Source organism: Heptranchias perlo, chromosome 32, assembly GCF_035084215.1.
Source record: "Heptranchias perlo isolate sHepPer1 chromosome 32, sHepPer1.hap1, whole genome shotgun sequence".
NCBI classification, from domain to species: Eukaryota; Metazoa; Chordata; class Chondrichthyes; order Hexanchiformes; family Hexanchidae; genus Heptranchias; species Heptranchias perlo.
The window spans coordinates 16650173-16677541 of record NC_090356.1 but is presented as its reverse complement, the minus strand read 5'-3'; the positions used below and the strand labels follow the sequence as shown (position 1 = coordinate 16677541).

Genomic DNA, 27369 nt, shown 5'->3' with positions numbered 1-27369 from the left:
TGGTTTCAATCAATTCCATGGGTGATGGAACCGAAGAGGTCTGCCAAAGGTAAGAGTCAAATTATTTTTGTGGGCCCCAGAGCAAGAACCAGGAGCATGATTCAGGTTCTGCTGAATGAACACATACTTTAGTCTATAATTCCCCCAAGCAGCGAGACACCAATCTCACAGTGCTGAGTGATTTGCAGTAATCCGGTCACCCAAAGCGATATATTAATTATATATTTTACTAATTTACTATGAGCATATACATGATGACAATACGATGTTTGGCATCAGCATACTGCTGAGAAATTCATCTTACTTAGCTATTTTTCCCCCAAAGATTGCAGGGCCTAAACAGTTTTAGAGTTACAACAGGCACAAAACATGTACACCACAATTTAATGCTTTTATACAGTGAACATAATTACTCCAAAATTACAAAGATATTAAATTTTATATAAATTATAAATCATTTCAGGTCAAAGATCAAATGTAAAGATTTTTCTGACATTACAAACATCCACAGTTTTTATAGTCCAGTATTAGTTTTACTGCTTAGACAAATTTATAACTGGATTACCAATAACAAATGAAGAAATCCTCCAAATGCAGGTCAAACCCATTCACTGTACACATTATAACTAGTTGACTACAAGAGTTGGCGAGAGTTGATTTTTTTTGACTAGTCGAAGACTAATGCTGATTAGCAAATAGGGTTAAACAAGAAAAATCCCACTAACAATGTTGATCTCAGTGAAAATAACCAGGAAGACTGACTTCTGGGGCTCGAATTTAGCAGGCCTGCGGGTTCCCAGCGGGTGGTCCTCCGGGAGCGTGGAAAACGCGGACGGCTAATTGTGTGCGTCCCCCACGCGATCGCGGGATAATTGGACCCATTAAGCCCTGCTTCCGGGTTCTGCGCTCCCCAGCTGCGTGCCGGCCGGCTGCGCATGCGCAGTACCGTCGACGCGATGTAGGAGCTCCAGTTAAAGGGGCAGTCTCCCAAAGCCCCTCCTGCTGCAAGCAAGAGGTCTGGGAGAATGGCTCAACAAAGGGGAAAGGCTGCGCCCCGTTTTTCAGATCTGGCACTGCAGCTGATGCTGGAGGGCGTGAAGAGGAGGAGGGAAACACTCTTCCCAGAAGATGGGCACAAGTTCCCTGCCGCCGCAACCAGGAAGGCATGGGCAGAGGTGGCGGCGGAGGTGAGCAGCAGGGGCAACACCCCAAGGACTTGGGAGCAGTGCCGCAAGCGCTTCAATGACCTGACTAGGTCTGGGAAGGTGAGTACACCAACGCACCCTCCCACATCCCGTCCCCACCATCACGCCAAGCAGATCACAACCCCCTCCTGCACAGCCACCACTGCGCTCCATCAGCAATCCTCACAGCCACTCATTCACCATCCTCGCCGTGCACGCAAGTACCCACCATCCCTGACCCCACCCGAACACTACCACACACCCCAATCCCCATGCAATGGGATGGGCACGTGGCCCACGCTTCCTCCCATCCGTTCCGCGCCACGCTCAACCCAACCACACCGATGCTCGATGCGTCTCACGATGCAAGACGCACCCACTCACACATCTGTGTTTTGCCTTCACAGGAGAAGAGAAGCAAGAACAATAGGGAAAGGGCACGCACCTGAGGTGGGCCGCCGCAAGTGGTGGAGCTCGACCTCGCCCGCACGCGACATTGCCTGTCGGTGGCCGATGGCGAGTGTGTCGCTGCCGAAACGGCCGGTAAGGGAATGCTGACACTCAACACCCATGATCGCGAGTTACTGTCTCATCACCTGCCATCAGGCGCACTGTCAAGTTGGTCCACATGCCTCAAAGTGCCCTCTGTTCTCTTGCAGGTCCGTCTTTGGGTCAAGCGAGCGTGGAGGGCGATTCCTCAGAGGACATGGCGGTCTCTGAGGGTGCATCGTCACATCAGAGCCAACCATCCACCAGCGCAGAGACACGCACCTCGATGGGTCCCCCTCGCCAACTAGTTGGGGTAGCACTTGGTGAGTCACTGCACACGAGTGAGCATGAGCAGACCCTGGTGGCAGGGGCAGCCACGGAGGGTCCGCGACGGAGGGAGCACTCATCTCCAGGCTCTGCTCAGCCGGACCCAGATGCTGAACCCAGGGGGCCACCAGTGAAAAGGAGAGTCGTCGAGCTAATTGCTGAGGTACTGGCAGAGGTGCCGCGCGCATTGTCCACAATAGCGCAGGCGATGGAGGAGTCCACCTCCTGCATGTGGGCATTGGTGGCGCAGGCACAGGAGGGTACCGGCGACACAGTGTCGCAGGTAGGTGCGGGACTGTCTGCGGTGGAGGACAGGCTGGCCTCCCTCGAGCGTCACGCACAGCTCCAGATCGAGTCCTTGCAGGCCCTGACAACGTCTGTACGGATTCAGGGTGAGCAACATTCCGACGCCACCAACAGGCTGAGGGATACACTAGGGGTGGCCTTGCAAGGCCTCACACATGCCATCCAAACTGCCGTCCAGCAGGGTGCAAGGGGTGATGTGGGCCGAGGCCAAGAGAGGGATGATGGTGACCGGGGACATGGAAGCGGGGACGCTTCTCAAGGCGCCCCCACGTCCCACCCGTCGCCCACCTCTCAACCAGTACCCGCAATGGTGCCTCCTCTCCAGGTGGCCGAGTCTGCCCCTGCCCCGGTGCAGGAGGAGCAGTCTGTGGAGGTGCCCTCACGGGCACCGAAACCCAGGGGCTGTCCGCCAAAAGCATCTACCCGGTCAAGGCAAGAAGACGAGCAACCTGCCACTACCTCTGCTGGAGCCACAGGGGTAGCACCACCACTCCTGCCACCTCTCGTCTATTCTTCCGCGGCCTGTGCAATAGGTGCGTTCCGTGGAGGCCATCATGACGGCGAACACCTGCTGCCACCCATTGGGCACACTGCTGTGGGTGCAGGATTACTGGCAGCACTCTTCAGTGGAGGGGGCTGGTATGGCCGCTCGCATGTGCAGGTGAGGAGATGCGAGCGCCTCGCAGTGTCTGACTCTAGGAGAACCGTTGACGTATGAGTGCGTCCCTGGCCCAGCGACCATCCTGGTGAGTCGCGGCTCGGCGCATGGGTCGTCCAACATCCTCTGGCGCGTCCTCCTCCTCCGCCTCCTCCTCCTCCTCGCCCTCGCCTTCCTCAATGTGGGTGGCGGGTGTGGATGGGGCCTCCTCCAGCGGCACCCCTCTCTGTTGGGCCATGTTGTGCAGGGCACAGCAGACAACTATGATTCGTCCCACTCTGAATGGTGTGTATTGGAGCGCTCCCCCAGAACGATCAAGGCACCTGAAGCGCATCTTGAGAAGCCCTATGGTCTGCTCAATTGTAGACCTGGTAGCAGTGTGGCTGTCATTGTACCGACGCTCCGGCTCGGTGATGGGGTTCCTCAGAGGTGTCATGAGCCACGTGTGTAGGGGATACCCCTTGTCGCCGAGGAGCCAGCCGTTGCCGGCGTTGGGCGCCTGCAGGATGGGCGGGACGGCGGACTCCCTGAGGACGAAGGCATCGTGGCAGCTGCCGGGGTATCTGGCGCACACCTGTAGGAATCTCTGGCGGTGGTCACAGATGAGCTGGGCGTTCATGGAGTGATACCCCTTCCTGTTGATGAACAGCCCTGGCTCATGCGGAGGTGCCCGTATTGCGATGTGGGTGCAGTCGATTACACCTTGCACCCGTGGGAAGCCGGCCATGGCATGGAATCCAACCGCCCTCTCCATCTGGCTGCGCTCGTCCATGGCGAAGTTGATGTAGTGCGAGGCCCTGCGGAACAACCCATCGGTGACCTGCCTTATGCACTTGTGTGCAGAGGACTGACAGACCCCGGTGATGTCCCCGGTGGCACCCTGGAAGGAACCGGATGCGAAGAAGTTGAGGGCAGTGGTGACTTTGACGGCGACAGGTAAGAAGATGCTGCTTGGTCCATCAGGGAGCAGCTCGTCGTTAAGGAGGCTGCAGATGTCGGCGACTACCTGGCGATTGACTCTGAGCCTCCGTATGCACTGCTCCTCGGAGAGGTCCATGAAGCTGAGCCTCGCTCTGTACACCCTGTGCGGAGGGTAGTGCCTCCTGCGACGCATCTCTCTCTGCGGTTGCCCTCCCTCCTGCTGTGCAGGTGGGTGTGCCACCGCACCGTGTTGGGGGGCCCCACGTCTCCGAGGCGGACGGCGTGGCTGCTGGGGCTGGTCATCCTGTTCGTCCTCCGACGATGTCAACGCACCACCCATCTGGCAGGTGTTGGTGTGAGGGGTTGTGCAGGGTAGGTGGGTGGGTCCTCGGACTGGGGCTGCGGTTTCGTGTCGGTCTGTCCTCTGGCTTGGCGGGGGTTGGTGGAGGGCAGGGGTTGCCCTATGTGACGCGGTGGCCTCCTGCGTGGGTGTGGGCTCTCCCCCGTGGAGCGCACCTTGGCACCTGCCACAGGCTGCTGGCTGCAACACGCCTGGTTTGAAGGGTACTGTTTCCCCCAGTGTGGGAAACTGACTGCGTTGAACCTAAAATCCCACACTTCCTCTTTTGACAGCTGCTTCAGCTCATTAACTGACCACAACGAGCAAGTTAAGTGCTCTCAAGTGGAACCCCGCTGGCTTTAATTGCCTGCGGGATTCCCACCAGCGGGGCTTTCACGTGCAGCCCCGCACGTCAGCGCGGTACCCAGAAGTGGCCGGGATTTCGTCCGAATCCGGTCACGTGATCGGAGATCGGGATTTTCGGGGCCCCCCCGCTGGAAACCCGCAGGTAACCCGACCCTAAAATCGAGCCCCTGGTGTTCCTAACAAAATTAAAGTTCATGTTTAATTGTGAAATCAATTTTTTTTTTGTTGCCCTTTTTTTCCATGTTTTTCTCTCCTGCTGAGAAAGCAATGACTCTTCCTGGGCTGATGCTTAGTGTCCAGGCTGATGAATGACGAATGGTTACAGTTCCACTGTAACCATTCGTCATACATCAGCCTGGACACTAAGCATCAGGTTATTAGGTCACAGGGAGCAACACAGTTGAGTTAATCTTGCTTTCACCCAAATGCCGTATGTGCAGTTTCCAGCAGCAGTGACTGACTTTGCCTCTCCCTGGCCTGAATGTCCGGTTGATTTTTCCCCTCCCTAACCTGCTGGTAGACTGGTGCTGTTAACAGAATTCACTGTCTGCAATACCTTCCAACTTACGGTCTTCTACAAGGGTTAAAAATGTCTAATCTGCTCAAGTGGCTCAGTTGGTAAGTGCACTGCCCTTGCAGACCAGAAAGATCAATCCAAAATCTGCTGAACTCAGTTGAGGTGGCCTTAATACCCATGGGCTGGGTGGGGAGGGGGTAAAATCACTGCTCATTATCATCCAGCGACTCCTGCTGGAAACCATGCACGTCTGGGTGTCTAGGATCAGCCTTGAATGTCGTGCCCCGTTGTCGACACACACTGTCTAGGATCATGTGAAGTTTGACCGCTTAAAGCAAGATACTGGAAAACAGCTGGTGCCTGTGGAACTGTACCCAGAAAGAGGGAGGGAGGGAAATAAAACAAATGGCTTATTCTCTCCTGACAGAACAATGAAAGATTTCCACGTGTTCTTAAACATGCATTCCCTTTTCATTTCATATTCTTGCAAACCAAATTATATATGGTTAAAAAGTACACACAGTATACAAACAAAATATGCAGTGCAAAAAGTTATGTAAACCACATTTTTCTAGTACCACAAGGACTACAGATATCTCTGAATTTCATCTAATTCTCTTGTAAAAGCAATACAGGTGACAGGTCTCACTAAATGTTTAGGATCTTTTTACTACGTTAGTAATCTTATAGCTTTGCTGTTTGTTCCGTGTAACAGCTTTCACTCAAGTTATTTCAATCGCAGGACAGACTGAGATTAACTAAACATATTTAAAACAGAACATCAAGACTAGAAAAGGACAGTGGATCAGAAAATACTGGAAATACACACTAGGTCAGACAGCATCTTTAAAAAGAGAATGTTTTGGACGTGCATCCATCAGAACTGGATCTTAGTTGGACAAATTTGCTCAGAGTCAAGAGCAATTGAATGTAAAGATTATAATTTGAAAGTGGGACGGAAGCTTTTTGAACTTATCAGTTTTCAGAATATAACAAACCTAAAGAAAATGTACAGGGGATGACTCGTCACCTTATGCTCTATCTTCTCACATAACAAGTATATACATCAGCTAGTAAAGGTATTGCTGGCCTGGGAGGAACCCAGGTTCAATCTATGGCTTGTGCTGAGCTAAGGTGAGGTGCTACAATTGGCCCCACTGCCCTTGGGCAAGAGAGAGGGGAACAAAAAAAGTCAGCCAAGGTTCTCGTCCTTGATCACTGTCCAGTTAGCCCTGCTGGATAATGTGCAAATGTTCAAGTCATCGACACCACATTCAGGCTGGGCCGTGATGCATCCCACAGTCAAATAGACTGAACACTCACTGCCCACATTCACACATGAAGAATGGACACTTGGACAAGGGAAAAATATACCTGCAACAGTCAACGCCTTTAGGAGAGAAGTAGAGAAAATGGAAAATGGGGGGGGGGGGGGGGTGGGGTTGGAGTTGGAGTTTATAGAGAGTTAGCCTCTCTCACTGAACAGTAGCGAGCCTCATTTGCACTTCAATCAGATTATTAAGTGTGCTCTTGGTCAGCAATAGAGATTGAATAAAATCTTGCTCTTGTGCATTGGAGCTTGAGGTATTGCAAATGGAATGTTGTTAAGAGTTTCTTAAAAGGATCATTTTCATCCTGGTAAAATTATACCTAGACTGTTTTACTCAATTTATAAACAGATGTGCATCATCAGGTCACCAATTCTGTCTGTGTTGAAATGTAAATCTTCCTTAAAAAAAGCTACTGTGGTTTGTGCTGCTGCCTGACAACACTGTTGGCAGCCAAAACAGCTGTTAGGAAATAGAGGTTTTGAAGCAGGCCATTCTGTGAGCTGCGGTCACTCCAAAAGTACATGATGGAGGTTACAGATAGTAGTCCTACGGAACAGAATGCTTTCCATTTTGGAAAGCAGTGTCTGCAATCATTCCCAGGTTAGCTTTAGTATGGTTAAACGCAGAGTAACGCTCCCTCTACTCTGTCCCAACCTTAGAGGAGCATCCCTTACTGTACCTAATGGCATTTTTCACTTTACACCCCAGTCATCCTGTAGCCTTTCAGAGTAAGATTACCAAATCAGTTTTGTGCTGTGGGTCCATGTCCTCTAGCAACTAGTTTGAGATTTCCCAAAGTAACTTTACAATGAATCCATGCAGACAGGGGATATTTTCATCCCATCAGTCTGGGCTGGATTTGAATCTCTCTCAAAGATATGAAAGGCCAATATTAGCCCTTTTAATAATCTGTTTCATAGGGTGAAGGGAGTACTGTTTAACTAAAGTCAACAACTCTTATTTGGTTTTCAGGTTAATTGATTTTGAAGTAATATTAATTTTCTACCAAAGGTGAAACATTTAGCAGCTGAAGTTTGCATTTGAAGATACTACTATTAGAATACCCAACATTTTACTAAACAACCATCTGTTTTTCAGAAGTGCAGAATTAAGGAAGATCAAGTAAGCCGTGTTGACTATATAAGTCTTGTGTGATGCCATAGGCCTTTGAAATAAGTGGCACAGCTTCTCCCAGTGCAGCCACAACATTTTCTGTTGTGCCCATATTCATAATCTCAAAAAAGTCTGCTCGGCTTGGCAGTATATAAAAGGCAACAGTTGCAGCTTTGCGTACTATCCAGGGATGATAGTTTGCCAGGGAAACATTATAGGCCTCCGTACACAGGACCGAAGTTTTGCTTTCGTCAGAAGCTACCCGAAGCTTTTCCAGAAAGAGCTGCAGCCACCGGAGGGCGCGATGGAGTCGCAGTAATGTCCGACAGCCAGAATCCCAGTGGTCGCCCCGCTTCTTCAGATCCACAAGGTTGTGGTCCACCTCATACTTCACCATTGACTGAATCGTTAGATACTCTTGGCCATTTTCGCCACTTTTGTAGTTTTCCATAATTTGGATTTTGGTGACAGCATCTTTTGAAATAAAGGAAAAGACTGTCCCGAGACTATTCATGAACCTAAAAAGTATTAAATATAAATATACTTTAGTATTAAAGTAAAACTTCTGGTTTCAAAAGTTGAAGTAATTCACTGATCTAACAAAATATTTAAAAATAAAAAAAACATAACTGAGATAAGGAACATTAATTCTAGGGCTACCACAAAATCTGGTCCATTGCCAAGCCAGAAAAGTAGGTACGACTTGAATTCAGTTAATGGCTCAGTGAGTTTATCCTGTACGGTGCAGCGGGAAGGTCTAAAGATCGATCCCTGATTTTCACTGAGGTAGTTGATCTGGGATAGTAGAAGCAATAGAATTGTACTTAAGCATCCATTCGCTAGGGAGGGGAAAACAGGGTTCCCTCTACTCATTGCTAGCCAGTGAGCACCTGCTAGAAGTACCTGCGTGAGGGATGGGACTAGGCTCAGTTATGATGGTACAAGTGGTTGAATTGTCTGTCGACGTTAACTGTGAAGGCTCACAGCTGAACATTAGCTACTTAGGTGAGGTACTGAAGAGTGCCAAAACACCCAAGGAACTGTATCCCAGGAATGGAATCAATACCTTCAGGAGAAGTATTAAGAAAGAAAATTGGCGAGAGTAAAAGTGGATATGAAATGCCCCAGGTTATAATGTACTTTAGTGTTACTGCTACTCCACAGCAAAATTGGTATTTCCTTTTGAAACTTTTATCAAGGGGCACTCACACATTGTGTACACATTTCATGTATGCATTTTTCCACAGTAACATCCAGCTGAATATAGTTTTCACACAAAATATTTACGTGTTTTATTAACCAATAGATTTATAAAATGTAGTACATCCACTGTCATGTCCATAAGCAGTCATCGTGCTCTGTTGCACACTGGGCTAAACAAAATTACTAATGAAGAGGATTTGTTTTTAGAAATTTTAAATTTGGTGACTCAAAACCTTGATTTGTTATAAATGTGCAACCTGCTTGGATAGATGTACTGAACGTGGTGGAAACATGGACATTTAACCAATATTTATTTGATTTTACAATATTACTGATTTGCACTCCTGCACTACAACTTTATTAATTAAACAACACAACGCTACACTTACCGAAAACTGAAACTTCAACTAAAAATTGAACTCTAAGTATTAGGGCAATTAAGAATAGAATTAAATAGAAAAATTGTGAATGCTAGGAATCTGAAATAAAAGTAGAAGATGCAGGTGTACACAATGGGCTAATGTTTTGGGCAGGGCATGGTTCTGGCAATAGGTCCACTCCAAAATCTTAAACTGTCTTTTCAGATGCAAAAGGCTCTCTATAATTCTGTATAGTTCCAATATTTTGTTTATGATAGGGTTCCCCTTTGTCCTCACCTTCCACCTCACCAGCCTCCACATTCGACGTATCAGCTTCCGCCACCTCCAGCACGATCCCACCACCAAACACATCTTCCCCTCCGCTCCCCTTTCAGCATTCCGAAGGGACCGCTCCCTCAGTGACATCCTGGTCCACTCTTCCATCATCCGCTCTCCTCCCCACGGCACCTTCCCGTGTGAGTGCAGGAGATGCAACACCTGCCTCTTCACCTCCTCCCTTCCCACTGTCCAGGGCCCCAAACACTCCTTCCAGGTGAAACAGCGGTTTACTTGTACTTCTTTCAATTTAGTATACTGAATCCGCTGCACACAATGCAGTCTCCTCTACATCGGTGAGGCCAAACGCAGACTGGATGATCGCTTTGCTGAACACCTCCGCTCTGTCTGCAAGCGTGACCCTGACCTGCTGGTCGCTTGCCATTTTAATTCCTTTTCCCACTCCTACTCTGACCTCTCTGTCCTCTGCCTCTTACACTGTTCCAATGAAGATCAACGGAAGCTCGAGGAACAGCACCTCATCTTTCGTTTAGGCACTTTACAACCTTCCGGAATCAACAATGACTTCAATAACTTCAGATCGTAACCACTGCTCCCATTTTTTCGGTCAGCTAGTGCTGGTAATGGTTCTGCTGCTGCCATTTACAGCTACTCCTGATCAATCTTTTATTTCTTAACCTGTCCCATCATCACCTTCCTTGCCTTGCACCATCATCCCTTTTGTCATTTAATCACTCCTGCCCTCCACCCTATCACAGACCTTCCCTTTTGTTCTTTCCTCCCTCCCTTTCCCTGGCTCTGTACTTGCTCAAAAACTTTAACTCTTTTAACACCTTCCAGTTCTGACGAAAGGTGATCGACCTGAAACGTTAACTCTGTTCCTTTCTCCACAGATGCTGCCCGACTTGCTGAGCTTCTCCAGCACTTTCTGGTTTTATTTCAGATTTCCAGCATCCCCAGTATTTTGCTTTTGATTCCGTTAGTAGGTTGGGAGATAAGGATTGTATGATTATATATCAAGAGAATCAAAAGCAAAATACTGCAGATACTGGAAATAAAAACAGAAAATGCTGGAGCAGCTCAGCAAGTCAGGCAGCATCTGTGGAGAAAGAAACAGAGTTAAGGTTTCAGCTCGATGACCTTGCGTCAGAACAGAATATCTTCATACAGGAGTGTTGAGCAAATAAACAAAATTTACAATAACTAGGTGATCTCCACATTTTAAAAAATTCGTTCATGGGATGTGGGCGAGGCCGGCATTTATTGCCCATCCCTAATTGCCCTTGGGAAGGTGGTGGTGAGCCGCCTTCTTGAACCGCTGCAGTCGGTGCGGTGAAGGTGAACAGGATTACCGGGAGAGGCCGCACACACATCTCCTCACCCTCCCCAACAAATAGTCATTGTCTCTTTAACAGTATTTCGTACACCATTTTAAAAAAAAGGTCAGTTTTTGTACTTTGCCCTCACGCTAAGTGAAGCTGATTACAATGACGAGGTTGTTTTAAATCACTCACTTTACCAGCCCCTTCCATCCATTCAAGTAGTGCTCTTGCAGCACCTCCCCACTGTCAGTCAGGCAGCTCCTGAACGACTCCAAGACCTCGCTCAAACTGAACCTCTCCGCGTCAGCCATCTTCAAACCGGAAACCGGCCCCGCAGCGCTGGGGCTGCTATTGGCCGCCCTGACAGGAAGTCCCGCCTTCGCTCCATCGTGATTGGTCTTTCGGAATCGGACGTCCTATTGGTTCAGTCCCACGTCAGTCACAGGGGCTGGCGGTTGTCTGGTAACCGAGCTGCGCTGCGCTGGGCTGAGGTAGGCCTGAGGCTGGGAGACTGTAGTGGCGGCTCTGGTCAGTTAGTGGCTGCCTCTTGTGAGGGGGAGCGGGTCGGGCCGGGCTCCAGGCTTGTGCCCGGGGGAGAGTGTGTCACTGAGCGGGCCGTCGTGTTTAAAACCCGCAGCGGGGGGGGCGGCCTGTCCCAAACGGTACCGGGTGATGTCGTGGGGGAGAGCGGACCCGAGCCCACAGTCTGTCACCTTCATCATTAAAAGTTCCCCGTTATTTATAATCCTCCCCCTCCAACAAATCGCACGTTGTGCCTGTTTATAAAGGTGTAAACTGATGAAAGAGACAATAAAGCGAGTTGTGTTTTTAACAGCACTGCTTAAAATGACCTGAACGTTAATCTGAAGGCTTTAGCTGTGATTTTGTATTAATACCAATGAAAGGAGGCCTCCCTCATCTGCCTTTCTGCCCTGTGCAGGTTTACTATCTGAATCTGTGCTGCACCTCTCCAAAACTCGCGGCAAAAGCCATTCAAATTGTCGGATAGTTTAATTTTTTAAGCACTCAAAAATGCTAGTGTTAATTATGTTGCTTAATTTTAAATAATTGGATAATTCAGTTTTTGAAGGAGCAGATTGCATATGAATAAAGATTGAGACTGCACTAGTTGGGTTGTTACAACAACCTGACCGCTTCATGGTCATTTTTTTACTGACGCCAGTTTTCTTTTAAACTGAATTCAAATTCATAAGCTGCCATGGTGGGATTTGAATTTACGTTTTCTGGATAATTAGTCCAGGTCTCTGGATTACTAGTCCAGTAACATAACCACAACACTATCATACCCATAGATCTTGCGTAGATTTTTACAGGTGAAAGTGAGTGCAGGTTGAAAAGGCCACGAAAAGCAAATGGGATTCTGGGTTTTATACATTGAATATAAAAGTAAGGAAGTTAATTTGTACAAAACATTAGTTGGACCATAGTTGGAGTATTGTGTGCAGTTTGAGGCACCCCATTATTAGAGCCATGGAAATGGTACGGTGAAGGTTCACTACAATGATACCAACAGCAAGTTGCATTTATCTAGTGCCTTTAATGTTGAAAAATGTCCCAAGGTGTTTCACAGAGCTGTAATCAGTCAAAAATACCAGGAATAGAAGCTTATAGTAATGAAGATAGGCTCAAAAATTGGGTCTTTTTTCACTGGAACAGAGATGGTTAAGTAGAGATTTAATAGAGGTTTTCAAAGTTATGAAAGATTTTAAAGGGTCAACAGTGAAATATCATCTCCACTGGTTGGCATAGGGCAACAAGATTGAGGATTACAACTGGAAGAATGAAGGGGAAAGTTAGCATAAACTTTTCCACACAGGCATATAAGAACATGGAATGCTTTATACAAGTGGCTTTTGAGGTTGAGACTATAACATCACATAAAAAAGAAATTGAATAAGTATTTGAAAAGGACATTTGTAGAAGGATATAGGAAGAGGGCAGGGGAATGTGATTAGAATAAATAGCTTTCGTTGAAGATCCAACTCCACATGGTGTAAATTTTATGATTCCACCACTTATTTAGCGGCAATTATGGATATATATTAGTACGCTCAGTTACTAAATCCGATTATTAAGCTGTTGTAAAATTGTTTCTAAGGTTATCACAGTGACATGGAGGCACTTTTCTTCCCCACCCTTCAGTACACACTACCACTCCTTTCCCCTCTCTCTCCCCAGTACACAGAGACACTCTCCCCTCCCCTTTCCCTATGTATGGGAGACAGCCAACAGCTGAGCCAAATGATCTCTCATGATGCAATTTTGCTGATATTGTCTGCTTTAAACTTAACAGATGTGTTTTACCAAATTTAGGATGAGTGACTGATTTCATCACTGAGATCTCACAAGCTCATAGTGCAGGGAAACCTGGTTGCGAATGCCTGAAATAAAAGTCACACCGTTGGGTAAGAATTCAGACATTAAGATTTAAGGGATGTAATTCATAGTACAATGAGCTCACAAAGTGACAAGTCCTTGCTTTTTCAGGGGCGGGCCAGGATGTGGGCCGTAGCTGTATCCTGGTCACAATTGGTGGGAAAAACGTGATGCTGGATTGTGGAATGCACATGGGATATAATGATGATGTAAGTAAATGTATTTATAGAATAGCAGAAAAATGTGAGAAAATAGTGCAGTATTCACTGGCTGAGCAATTATTATATAAAGGAATATCCTGTACAGACCTGGATGCTGCTGACTCATTCTGTGGGATAAAGTTTCACAGCCTCTGGTGCCTTGTCCAAGATGCCAGTCTGCGAGTGTGAGCCTGGAATACTGGCAGGATATTTGACATTAGGGAGCATCATAGCCAAGCCTGATCCCCCTCTTCACCCACCCACACACGTGCACTAGGCGTCACTTGATAGTGATGATGAAAAGGAATTCTAGTCAACCAGGGACACTTAAGGCCAATTGTTGCTCCCCAGCTGCTCTAGTCGCACAGACTGGGAGTTGAACCAGAACTTTCCTGGTCCGTGTGGCTCAGTACGGTAGTTTGTGATTTATTGCTTCTTATTGTTATTTCAGAGACGCTTTCCTGATTTCTCTTACATAACTCAAAATGGAAGACTGACAGAATTCCTCGACTGTGTCATCATCAGGTAAATGTTTCTCTCATAGATTATTGGAGCAGAGGTAGAGGTATAGAGGAGGCATGGCTCCTGGCTGTAGTGCTTATTTTGAATTTTATTGGAAATAAGTAAGGAATAAAGGGCCATATTTTCCTCTTTTTGACCAAAAATCAACGTACATTATTAAAGCACTGATCACTTGGAGACTTCGAGGTAAATTTTCTCCTTCACCACATGGGCGGTAATCTGGCGCTGCAGATCACCCGCTGTTACAGAACCAGCTCGATTTTCATTCCACTGATTCCAGTAGGTACTGAAGGAACATCTAATGGCGGAGAGGCGAGAGTAGGGAATGACAGTAGAGCTGGAGAAGTGGAGGGTACATGCACAATAGAGGTGATAGGGTGTAGTGAAGTGAGGCCATAGTGATTTAATCATGAGGACAAGAACCTTGTAATTGATCTGTTCAGGTACAAGAAGCCAGTGTAGCTTGGTAAGAATGCGATGTGGAACTTTGTGTAGGAGAGGACATGATCCACGGCATTCTGGAAAAACTGTAGTTTGTCAGAACCCTAACGAATGGTCCTAGACCTGAAACGGTAACCCTACCTTCCTCTCTCCACTGACGCTGCCTGACCTGCTGAGTGTTTCCAGCATTTTCTGTTTTTATTTCAGATTTCCAGCATCTGCAGTATTTTGCTTGATGTGTCAGCAATCTGTCACAAACAATTATTTTAGTCCCAAAAGATTTAAAATAGGTTTCACTATTATTTTCCAAATGTAAGGATTATTTTAGTGCGCTGTGACAGATTTTCTTTAGTTCCACATAGAATCTGTTTTCTTTTTTGCGGCCTGTAAAAATCATCCTCCATTTAGAGTCTATAGAGAGAAGAGACTGGATGAATCCTAAAGGGATTCCTGAAAAATGTAGGTGATAGATGAACTGTTAATGTCCTAGCCTTGATCTCAAAGCAAGCATTTTACAAAATTAATCCTAAATTTCTGAGATTTAAAAAAATGTGCACTTATTGTAGTGTTTACAATATAATCTTTGTTCTTAACAGTCATTTTCACCTGGACCACTGTGGTGCCCTTCCATACATGAGTGAGATGATTGGTTACGATGGTCCTATATACATGACACACCCTACAAAAGCCATTTGTCCAATCCTTTTAGAAGATTATAGGAAGATTACAGTTGATAAGAAAGGAGAGACCAACTTCTTTACTTCTCAGATGATAAAAGACTGCATGAAGAAAGTTGTAGCTGTTCATCTGCATCAAACAGTACAGGTAAGCAATGTATTGGTTACACTCCTTTGTTTAAAAAGTAAGAAAATATTTTTAACTTGTACTAGAGGAATAGATGCACGGGGTACATAGATAATATACCAATCTGACCTTGATGTCCAGGCTTATAGTATTTTAGGTGAGGCCTGTATAGGGTTTTTGTCGTAATGTTAGCTACAATAAAAGGTTTTTCTACTCTGCCTCTTGATCCAAGTACAGAATGATTCACTGACTTCCCATGCTATACTGCCTGCCAGCATATCCTGGTGCTACACTGCAAACAGGGCTTCTAGAATTGTCTGCCTGAATTGGAAGATACTGATTCGTATTTTTGAAATGATCTTCTAGGTTGATGATGAGCTCGAAATTAAAGCATATTACGCTGGACATGTGCTCGGTGCAGCCATGGTTCACATCCGGGTGGGCTCAGAATCGGTGGTGTATACTGTGAGTATGAATGAACCTCAGGCAACTACACTATTCATTTATTACTACAAGAGAGTAATGCCAAGCAATTGCTTCAAGGCTCAAAGTTAATTATTTTGATTTAAATGTTATTTTTTTTTAATTGGCCGTGCCATCTTGGATACTAATCATCATTGAGGTACTATAATATCTCTCATTACATTGAACTACTTGTATAGTGTACTGTGGGAATCATAGTGCCAGATACGCTGAGAGATCCACATGCTGTGATACTCAATATTCTGAGTGATCACATATAGTAGCCACTTTTGTCCCGTTTATTTTTTTATTTACTTTCACCTTTACTGAAGCCGTTGACTGATGCTGGACTATGGTTCTGTCGGTATTTGGTGGCCTGCAATAGCCATTGTCACGTGCGAGTTTACACTGTGAGTGCTGGCAGGCTACTGAGTCGTGGGGGGCATCACAACCAAATTAAATCATGTTCGCACTCAGCGTTCACACATCCACACTTTCCAGCACGAGCCACTGGATAGCAATCAGGGGTGGAACTTAGGCTGGCCTTTCCTGCCTGCCTAGCCCAGGATGTGCTGAGGTTATTTGTAGCGCTCCACTGAAGCCTGACTGAAAGCAAAGACTGGGTCTTCAATTTATTTAAAGTACAAGGACGCTGAGAACGGGTCACAAGCCTCATCAACAAAATATAAAAATTTACTTGAGTTTTCTTGTAAGTTGGCCTGTAATTTTTTTTTTCTCTCTCATTGTATTTATTTTGTTTTAAAATATCTGCAGGGCGATTACAACATGACACCAGATCGACATTTAGGGTGAGTCTGAATTGCGTCTCATTCTTTTTGTGCTTCAAATCCTATTTACTTCAATTGCAGTTTGCGGGCGAATGACTCTGTATGTTACAACATTACTGCTTTTCCTCAATGCTGAGCAATGGATATAACTTAGCCTCCCAGAGCTTCCCTGAGGCTCATAATTTTTTTTTAAACCAGTCTCCACCCTCTGATTGCACTCTCCCGAGCCACTATATTGTGTCAGGTGATTTTGTTTTTGCAGTGATAGGGCTGGATGCTGAATTTCCATGCCCACTGCTTTCCGCTCAGATCGCTGAGTACTGGCGGAGGTGGGCGCTGAGTCAAAGCCTCCAACTTGCAGGAGACATTTTAAACTACAGATGTATTGGCAACAACAGAGTTCTTTCTAACTCAAGGGAGGAGCACAAAAAAGGAACTTAAGCAAATGCTGAGCAGAAAATAAACCCGGGAAAGACCGAACCTTCTGAGGGAAATTACTTTTCAATGAGCAAAGAGGTAAAGGGACAAAAAAAGTGGTGTCCCGCAGGGATCGGTGTTAGGACCGTTGCTCTTTGCTATGTTTATTAATGATCTTGATCTTGATCTAGATGTAGGTGTAGGTGTTAGGGGCACGATCTGCAAGTTTGCAGATGATACTAAGATTTGTGCGAGTGTCAGGACTGTAGACGATGCTCAATTGCATCAGGCGGATCTTAATGCGTGGGGGATTGGGCTTGTGACTGGCAAATGATGTTTTACTTTGAAAAGTGCAGTGTTATGCATGTGGGCAGGGTGAATGCTGAACATACGTACACCCTTTAGGGAAAAGCATTAAAGCAGGTGGAGAAAGAGAGAGACCTGGGCGTTCTAGTGCATAGATATTTAAAGGTTCATGAGTAACTTGCCAGTTACACCATTAGAGGAAATTCCAGGCCAGTGTTTTGGGTGTATACCCTTCACTATACTTTCTATTTTATTGAAAATGTTTATGGTGCAACATGGAATATTTGTAATACCACAGGCATCCAGGAGGTGTCTCAGTAGCACACATCTTTATAAGGGTACATAACCCTACATTCCGTATATGTCCTTTTTATTGTACCGCCATTGGTAGCTGACCCAAATTCGACAGCATTGCTGAATGTAGATGAGTTGGTGCTACTGCTTTTGGAGGACTACGGAAACCCACTGAAGAGGTTGTGCTTGGCTTCTTCACCGGAGCCACCAGCATTAAATGTAAAAACTTGCTTCTGGCCTAGCCAGCCTTTCTTCCTGGTCTCAGGGAAGCTGAGGACTCAGCCTGTCTATTAGACCAGTTGTACAGCTGTGGACTTTCTCCATTCTGTGGCCAGAAGTGAACTTTCGAACAATGCATGCCCAAGATTGCATATGCCCCAGTTGTCACAGGTTTTATGGAATCCACCCTTCAACATAAATGGGATATATTTCTGTTCAGAGCAGTACTGTCTTATAAAGGGGGCACAATGAAGTTTGGCAATTCACATCTATAATGGACTTTGTCATCTCTCAACCAGCTTGGTTTTTTTCATATGGAGCAGCTCACAGATTTCTTGTCTTCAAGCCAGTTGGCCACTTTTAATGTGTTACCCTGTTGCTTTTGATTTGGATGCAAGATACGAGATTCATTAGCTGGATCTGAAACCCACATACCACTGACTCATGAAATTACCCAGTTTAAATTATAATCTGTTTCGCAAGCCTGCAGGTGAATGAGGGGAGGTGGGGAAGAAATGGCAGGTCTTGCATGACTGCTGTCTCTGTAGTTGGCATAGCTTCTTGTGCAATTCTCATAAGCACCAGAATGATCACTCGATTGATTCCAGGGCGATGGCATAGTCATATATCAGTAGGATTCTGTCAGAGTGAGTGACATGCTGACTCACAACTGGAAGGCTTTATTTTCTCATGGTGTAAATCGATGTCTGAGTTTCTTTGAGTTTTTCTAGATGATTTGAAAAGAAGCCGCAGAATTAATTTTTCAGGTTAAGTTTAATATGTTATCAGCACTGTTCCCTTTAAGCTGCGCGCGTGCGTGGCTGCACAGCAGTTTGTTGTGTGCCGCGCACGCCATCATTCCGTCCGCGCACCAAACCACTGCTCTCTGGTGGAGATGCTGCTGAGGTGACGTCAGCTACCAATCACTTTGCAGCAAGGGAGGGAGTTAAAGTTAGATTGGACGGGAGCATTGTACTGCGGATATTGGCGTCTAGTGCGGGTCAGTGGTACAGCTGCTCAGAGACCAGTGTCCACAAATAGTATACTGTCCGATGGATGGAGATCTATATATGTATATTCATCAGACAAATAGTGTAAATGTATAAAATATATTAAAGAAACAGTTTATATAAAAATATATACTAATTTGACAAAAAGTGTAAAAGTTTATATATATTTTTTTTATATATATATATATATAGTGTAAATGTTTTTTTTTATATATATATATATATATATATATATATACACACACACATTTCCATCCCTTCATGATATAACTGATTTGAGTTTCCAATCAGAAAACTTCAGGACACGAGGATTCAGTAAAGTGTGAGGAGATGCTTCAATTAAATGAAAGCTTTTCACCTCTAGTGCGAATTGTGGAGAACTGTTACTTTAGTCTAAAGACAAACATATTTAATGCATTGGTAGCAAATAACATTGGAGGGAGTCTACGATTAGTGCAATTAACAGTTTTTGACACCATCCTATTCGACGTTAGCTTCTGAAGTAAACTACAAATGAACCCAAATTACCGGGCGTATTGTAATAATTGTTTATGAATTTCCATATTTTATATTTACAAATTAAGTAATTCTGACACAGATAATGCCTAATACTGTTATTAACGATCCTTCCACAATTGTGCTAAAATATACTTTCCAATCACATTGGTACATTGTAATTAAAACAATGAAGTTAATTTAAATTGTTTTATACAACTGCTATCCAAAAGCCCTCATTTGCCCCAAGGATTGTCTCCTTTTATCTTTGTCCATTGCCTCCCTCAGTTCAGGTTCTTCGTGACCAAACAGCTCCCTGCCTTACATAGAGGCGGCCAAAACTAATAAGACCTGCAAGATGTACAATTGTAATGCAATAATTTTTTAAACTCTGCTGAGGATTCAATGGGGCGAGGGGGGCAGGGTGGAGCAAGCTTTAATTAAACTGTTCCCTATCCCCAAATTCACACTGACTGATTTCACAGCTGTTTTGTATTTCTGACCCAATTTAAAAATTCTGATTGCACACGATTTATTTCTGTTTGAATCAGAGTCATTAAGCTGATTCAACAAAAAGCTGATTGGAATCGTTCCGGTCAGATAATTTTTAATAAAATATAAACAAGACTGGTCTGCTCAATCATAGTGCAACTTAAGAAACCCATTTCATAAATTATATAAATTTATCAGCCAATATAACATTAAATTGTTACAATTATCCATTATTTTGTACATTTGTTCTATACCCTGAATAATGTTTTCTAAAAAGATGTTCTATTCAAAGTTGTGATTTTTTTTTTACGGTGGCGCACACAGCCTTTATATCAGTGAACAAACCCAAATTCAATCCACACATGGCCAAAAAAATTTAGAGGGAACATTGGTTATCAGTTGTTTAATTTTTAGCTCAGCAAGACAGCTACTCAAACAGACAGTGCTTTTCCTCATCCTAATTTGAGTTCCATTTTCATTTTCAATGTATTAAATAATAAAACCTTTTCAGGTAAATACAAAGGCTTTGGTTACCTCATTCTTTGGTTACCTCACTTGTGTTTTGTTGATAGTTAGAAAATATCTTGCTGGATTCATCTCACAAGTATAACATATCCTACTCTATAGAAGAAAAATGCTTTTTTAGGGGCATATATGCAAACAGAAACTATTTAGAGTAACAAATTAAATAGTTTCTTGAAAAAGAGGAATATTAAAGTATACGGGGAGTGAGCGGGTAGGTGGGATTGCAGGGCTATGGGGAGTGGGACTCTTTCAAAGAGCTGACACAGGCATGATGGGCCAAATGGCATTCTGTACTATAAGATTCTATGATAGACTGTGGCTCATGTAGAGAAAAACACCAGTGCAGAGTATATGTGCCAAATGGCCTGTTTCTATGTTGTAACGTTCAATGATTCTATGATTTGAATAATTTTTTAAAAAGCAATGTGTCAAACCCTGACTTGCCTTTCCTTGTTTTAGGGCTGCTTGGATTGACAAGTGTCGCCCTGATTTATTCATTTCTGAATCTACATATGCTACGACAATCCGAGACTCAAAGCGTTGCCGAGAAAGAGACTTTCTGAAGAAAGTGCATGATGCAATAGAAAAGGGTGGAAAGGTATGATATAAATATTGTACTCTGCAATAGGCAAAATGTAAATGTGTTTCCTGAATACTCTATTATTCTTTCAGAATGTTTTTTTTTGTGTTCATGCAAGCTCTCCCGATGGTTCAAGTGATTAAGGTAGTGAGTAACTGAGCCTTACTGTAGTCTCCAGGCTCGATTCCCAGTCTGTGTTGAGCTAACCGATCACAGCCTTAATGCTATACCTGGCCTCCAGGCCCTTGGATCACTGCTGGAACTGTGTGCTGATGTTGGGTGAGGATAGGATCGGCTCAGCTGGGCCTAATAACCTGCCAAGACTCGCTGCTGTCAAGTATGGCCCCTTGAGTGAGGTACAAGAGGGCGACCAGTGTCCATAGTCCCAGAGTTAATGCCTTCAGGACAGATGAAGGACAATTAGTGGGAAAAGAAGAAACAAAAATGTTCAAAGTTTAACGTGTACTAGTCAATCTCCCATGGCATTGCACACAGGTAGTCAAAACTAAGCATAGTCTTCTAATGAAGCAGGGTTAGAGCATGGGGTGGGGGAGGGGTAATTGGACCAGAGTGAGCAGATGTAGTTCATTTCCCATTTTAAAGTTATACATTCTGTCCTTATTTTTATGTATTCTTCTATTATAAATGCTTGTGTCCACATTTAAAATGGAAACGGCCTCTGCAAACCTGTCATGTGGTGATCACAGCCTCCTGTCAGTAGTGGTGCTGCAATTACCATTTTAAATGTTCCATTTATAATTAAATAGTTGACAGGAAGTTCGTGCTGATGTAAGATTTTTAATATATTACTAGTGGATCTCCTGTGGCTTTGTACCTGGGGAATGAAAGCCAAGTTGAGCAGGTTATTGCATGGAGGAGCCTGAGCTTTTGCTCTCCCGCCATCTTTCCAGCATGAGTCAGCAACTCGAAGCAGAAACCCTGTCTTTTTCCCCCCTCCCTAGCCTGGGGCTACTGAGGCTAACTGCAGCAACTGGACTGAGATCAGCTAACTCTCGGCATAGACCAGCAAGTATAACTGGGATTCAATGGGCTGTCTGGCTTAGTGCTACACCCGACAGTGCCTTTACCCACTAGGCAGCCAGGGAAACCCCCTGAATAAAATGTGAATTAATGTAATTTTTTAAAAAATGTTTGTTTAGAATTTTTAACAAAACGTGGAATGTTGTGACGAATGCATTTTGACAGGCCTTCATTTTAATAGGTGCTGATTCCTGTATTTGCCCTCGGACGAGCCCAGGAGCTTTGCATTCTGCTGGAAACCTTCTGGTAATTTTTGTCAGCTTTCAAAAAAATGGCGTGGTTAAAGATGTTGGAGATTATTTTCCATGAGGGCTGAAAGGCGGTGGGTGGAGATTAGTCACAGAGGGAGTAAAAATTCAGGCCAGCATTTGCTGCCCAAGTTTACAAAAATTCTGAAAGTTATGAAAACCAGCTGGCAATCAGTTGTATTTGTTCATATATCCTGCCTTAACCCTTAGATCGCGACAGTACCAGGCTTCCAGGAGCAGTCACTTACAAAAAAATCAGTTAATTCACCTTGGTGCTCAAACAAATAAAGCCGTTCACATGTTAGCACTAACCCTTTACTGCAGTATTAACTTTATATTGTTTGAATATACTGTTTTAAATGCTGGTATATTTTATATAAAGTGTAGCAAAAAATATTGTTTTAAACAATTTCCTTTCAGCTGCATTTGTCTCCGCCCCCCTTTCCTGTTCTCGCTCGTTAGTTAAATGTGATATTATAGCTTTTTATTTTTTTAAGTTTTAATATGTTTCTTGGCTGACATCATTCACAGCCACGGGTTCAGCATCCACTGATGACATCCAGCTCTACCTCATCACCACCTCGCTCGACCCTCCCACTGCCTCTGTGTTGTCAGACTGCTTTTCCAACATCCAGTCTTGGATGAGTCGTGGTTTGCCCCAGTTAAACATTGGGAAGACCAAAGCCGTCGTCTTCAGCCCCCACCGATTCTTTCTCCCCTTCCTGGCCATTGTTTTAGGCTGAACCAGACTGTTTGCAATCTCGCTGTCCTATTTGACCCCGAGCTGAGCTTCCAACTCAAGTCCTCTCCATCACAAAGATTAATCTACTTCACCTCCATAACGTCACCCGCCTCTGCTCCCTTGCTCAGCCCACCTGTTGTCCAAACCCTCATCCATGCCTTTGTCACATTCTGCCTCAACAATTCCAATGCTATCCTGGCTGGCCTCCCATCCTCCAACCTCTCTAAACACCAGCGCATCCAAAACTCTGCTGCTCTTATGCTATCCAGCACCCATAACCCCTGTCCTTTCTAACTTGCATCGGCTCCCGGTCCCCCAACACCTCAAGTTTAAAATTCTATTCCTTGTGTTTAAATCCCTTCATAGCCTTACCACTCCCTATCTTTGTATCCTCCTGCAGTCCTCCTCCAATCTACAACCCTCGTATACCTACTGTTCCTCATACTGTGGCCTCTTATGAGGCCCCCTCTCCCTCCGCCCCACCTAGCTGTTGAAATATGTCCTCTGAAAGTGTGAGAGGGGATAGCTATAAAGCTATAAAAAATATCCAACAGCACTTTGGAAAATAGGAGCAATGCCGCTAAATCCCAAGATCCTCCCCTCTAATATTACCAAACCCAGGAGCCCCTCTATTCCCCATCCCTCCACCATGCTTGCAAATCAAACCATAGGCCTTGCTGAAGTGCTGCTGAACCTCAGCAATCTCACGTGCTTCTGATGAGTCACGAGCTTCCAATGAGTCCTGATGGAACCCATACTCCAGCCTTCTGTACCTCCAACTGTTGACACTATCTTTCTCCTCCCCCACCACATGCACTGAAGACCCAGCCACACTGAATGCTTCCAAGTCACAGACTCCAGGGGGGTCATTTTAATCCCCAAGAATGGGTGGGCTGGAGGCGAGTGGGTAGTAAAAATTGTTGAATTCTTCAGCGGGACTGCATCCCGGCACCAACACCTCAATGACCTTCCCTGCAACATAAGGTCAGAAATGGGGACAACAACCAGGCTTGGGCTGATAAGTGGCAAGTAACATTCGTGCCAGACAAGTACCAGGCAATGACCATCTTCAACAAGAAAGAATCTAACCCCTTGACATTCACCGGCATTACCATTGCCGAATCCCCCACCATCAACATCCTGGGGGTCACCATTGACCAGAAGCTTAACTGGATCAGCCACATAAATACTGTGACTACAAGAGCAGATCAGAGGCTGGGTATTCTGTGGCGAGTGACTCACCTCCTGACTTCCCAAAGCCTTTCCACCATCTACAAGGTTACATCATTAAATAAATAAATTCAAAACAGAAATAGACAGTTTCCTAGAAGTAAAGGGAATTAGGGGTTACGGGGAGCGGGCAGGAAATTGGACATGAATTTAAATTTGAGGTTAGGATCAGATCAGCCATGATCTTATTGAATGGCGGAGCAGGCTCGAGGGGCCGATTGGCCTACTCCTGCTCCTATTTCTTATGTTCTTATTAAGTCAGGATTGTGAATGGAATACTCTCCACTTGCCTGGATGAGTGCAGCTCCAACAACACTCAAGAAGCTCGACACCATCCAGGATAAAGCAGCCCGCTTGATTGGCACCCCATCCACCATCCTAAACATTCACCCTCACCACCACCGCCGCACAGTGGCTGCAGTGTGTACCATCCACAGGATGCACTGCAGTAACTTGCCAGGGCTTCTTCGACAGCACTTCCCAAACCCATGACCTCTACCACCTAGAAGGACAAGGGCAGCAGGCACATGGGAACAACACCACCTGCACGTTCCTCTCCAAGTCACGCACCATCCCGAATTGGAAATATATCGCCGTTCCTTCATCATCGCTGGGTCAAAATCCTGGAACTCCTTACCTAACAGCACTGTGGGGGAACCTTCACCACACGGACTGCAGTGGTTCAAGAAGGCGGCTCACCACCACCTCCTCGGGCAATTAGGGATGGGCAATAAATGCTGGCCTCGCCAGCGACGGCCACATCCCATGAACAAATAAAAAAAAACTTCCGGATTTAACCCAGGCGCATTAGGATGTCCGCGCAACAGAAACCCGGAAGTCCCATCCCGACTTAAAGCAGGCGGGTCGATACTCAAAGGGGCAATGTACCTCATTGCGATAGTTGAGGCACTAATTTTTCGTGTATTAGAAATGTAAAACTAATTTAACCGTACCTGCCTGGATTTCCCATCGCTTCTGATTCACGTCACGTGAAAGCAGGCGAGAAAGGCTGGATCCATGAGGTGAGTGCCTTTATTACAATGCTTGTGGGCCAGGAATAGCAGGAGTGCTTCATCCAGGCCCAACAAGCTCACCTAGACCAACAGGACCCCCGCAATCGGCCGACCGACCCCCCCCCCCCCCCGCCCCGATCTTCTCCAAGGCCCACCTAATGTCGTCCACGCCCCTACCCACCAATTACTTCCACGGTCCTCGATCTCTCTTTCCCTCCTTCCTCTCTGATTTGCGGCTCCTTTCCCTCCCGACAGGCATCCAGCCTGTCAATCTGGCTGCCTGGCGGGTGGGAAACTCAGAAGCACAAATACTTACCTTCAGTTGAGTTGTGATCAGAGATTGCAACACACTCACTTGACTTCTGGGTTCCCCGTGCGAATGTCTACCCATGTGCTGGGTTCCTAGCCCCGAGCTAAAATCATGTCCCCGGTCTCCAAGTACTCCCATGATTACTTCCAGATGGTAACTTCCTCCCCCCGATTCCCTCACGGGTCTGGTTTTTGCACCTACTGTTTCCCACAAACCAATCCCCTACTTCCTGCCATTTCCTCCCAGCCCAGTACTTGCTCTTTTATTTGAATGTGTTTTTATTTTTTATTTTTCTCCAGCACTGACTGCAGAGAAGATTATTGTGTAATAATATATTGTACGTTAAGTGGCATAACACCCTGTTATTAAAACACATTATATCCTCCATCTCACCATGAATCAACGTTTGGGAGATCCACTAGTAATGTAAAACTTTTTACATCCAGGGGTGAGAACTACTAAAATAAATTTACAAGGGACTGCATTACTTTGTGTTAGAACACTGTCTGTTCGTCATTTAAAAAAATGACTATATTCATTCTCAGGAAATGGGTGTCGCTGGCAAGGCTTTTAGGCTGTAGGTTTGAGCTTAAGTGCTAGTTTTAAAAATTGTTGTTTTTGTAAGGTGTTATTTGAAGGTACAGCAGCAGTAGGTGATAGAGAAACCACTGTGCAGGTCTGAGATTCACAACATTTGATTGGAGACTCTAGTTGCCAGCTTATATTGCCAAGCCTGTTCATGACTCCATATTGGCCGTGGAATTGTCCTTGATCTAGATCTTGTTGATCGGGTGCCAACTTAGATGTAGAGTTAAAAAGAAAGAAATTGCATTTATATAGCATCTTTCATAACCCCAGGACATCCCAAAGTGCTTCACAGCTATTGAAGCACTTTTGAAATGTAGTCACTGTTATAATGTTGAGAAATGATGCAGCCAATTTGTACACAGCAAGGTCCTACAAACAGCAATGAAAAACACTGTTATAGTGGTGTTGGTTGAGGGATGATCATTGCCCAGGATACCAGAAGAACTCCCCTCCTCTTCTTTGAATAGTACTATGAGATCTTTTACGTCCTCCTGAGAGAGCAGATGGGACCTTGAACTAACGACTCATCTGAAAGCGCCTTTTACTATGTTAAAGGTGCTATAAAAATGCAATTTGTTGAAATATGGTGCCTCTGACAGTGCTCCCTCAGCACTCCCTCAGTACTGCACTGAAGTATCAGCCTAGATTTTGTGCTTAAGTCTCTGGAGTGGGACTTGAACTTGTGACCTTCTGACTTGGAGGTGAGAGTGCTACCACTGAGCCAAGGCTGACACCTATATCTAGAATGGCAATAGGAGCTCTGAAATCTTTTGCAACCATAAAGAAATTTCTAGTAGCACAGCCAACATTCTCAGAGGCAGAGATTGGAAATGTCCTAAGAACTTAATGAGAAAAGACCATTTAGATCATTAAACCCACTCCTTCCACAGACCACATATAATTTGCATTACTATGGATTGTACGAAAATAACTTAATAACCTGAGGAAGATTACTTACCACAGCTAAAACATCCATGATAATACAGTAACTGATAAAGACTGTTTCAGAATTTGATTGTCATTTCTACATGCAGGGAGCGAATGAACTTGAAGGCACCCATTTACTTCTCAACTGGACTGACTGAAAAAGCCAATCATTATTATAAATTATTTATTACGTGGACCAATCAAAAAATTAGGAAGACATTTGTGCAGAGAAATATGTTTGAGTTCAAACACATCAAGACATTTGATAGGACCTACGCTGACAACCCCGGACCAATGGTATGTTGCTGTTGTATTTTGCTCTGTTGTTTTGATTTGTTTCAATTCATTTGGTTGTGCACAAAAATTTCCGGTTCTAAAAACTTTTTTTTCCTCCCTTGTTTGAGCTGTTATTACAAACATTTTAACATAGACTAGATTCATATTTTGAACTACGAAAGCCTATATATGCCTCCAGTCATGAGGTTTTTGAAACCCAAATGGTACAGAAGGTACTTACTAAGGGTTTACTGGGATGAGAGGTTTTAGTTACAAATGGAGACTAGAGAAACTGGGGTTCTTTTCATG

General features: G+C 44.9%; 2 protein-coding genes across 3 annotated transcripts in view; one reads left to right on the top strand and one right to left on the bottom strand.

Moving 5' to 3' along the window:
* Positions 1 to 7494: 7494 nt before the first annotated feature.
* cptp (ceramide-1-phosphate transfer protein) lies at positions 7495 to 11065 on the bottom strand. Its single transcript, XM_067970482.1, has 2 exons — positions 10926 to 11065; positions 7495 to 8070 (listed from the first exon to the last, which is right to left on the bottom strand). Exons 1-2 carry the CDS (start codon positions 11042 to 11044, stop codon positions 7548 to 7550), a joined length of 642 nt encoding a protein of 213 aa, XP_067826583.1. The 5' UTR covers positions 11045 to 11065; the 3' UTR covers positions 7495 to 7547.
* A 76-nt stretch (positions 11066 to 11141) lies between these two features.
* ints11 (integrator complex subunit 11) overlaps positions 11142 to 27369 on the top strand; it is a 31383-nt gene continuing 15155 nt past the window's right edge. Inside the window, exons 1-10 of one of the 2 annotated variants that reach the window (XM_067970480.1) lie at positions 11142 to 11224; positions 13068 to 13159; positions 13242 to 13339; positions 13782 to 13855; positions 14890 to 15118; positions 15464 to 15562; positions 16334 to 16368; positions 20565 to 20703; positions 21908 to 21972; positions 26892 to 27081. In XM_067970480.1, the coding sequence (XP_067826581.1) occupies positions 13132 to 13159; positions 13242 to 13339; positions 13782 to 13855; positions 14890 to 15118; positions 15464 to 15562; positions 16334 to 16368; positions 20565 to 20703; positions 21908 to 21972; positions 26892 to 27081 (957 nt within the window). In that variant the 5' untranslated portion in view covers positions 11142 to 11224; positions 13068 to 13131. The remainder of the gene's footprint in view (positions 11225 to 13067; positions 13160 to 13241; positions 13340 to 13781; positions 13856 to 14889; positions 15119 to 15463; positions 15563 to 16333; positions 16369 to 20564; positions 20704 to 21907; positions 21973 to 26891; positions 27082 to 27369) is intronic. The other variant, XM_067970481.1, reaches the window with a different exon arrangement.

Coding starts and splice junctions, on each gene's coding strand:
- cptp (XM_067970482.1), bottom strand. CDS start 11,044: ATGGCTGACGCGGAGAGGTTCAGTTTGAGCGAGGTCTTGGAGTCGTTC. Junction 8,071..10,925: donor GGATGGAAGGGGCTGGTAAA/GTGAGTGATTTA, acceptor AATACTTTTTAG/GTTCATGAATAGTCTCGGGA.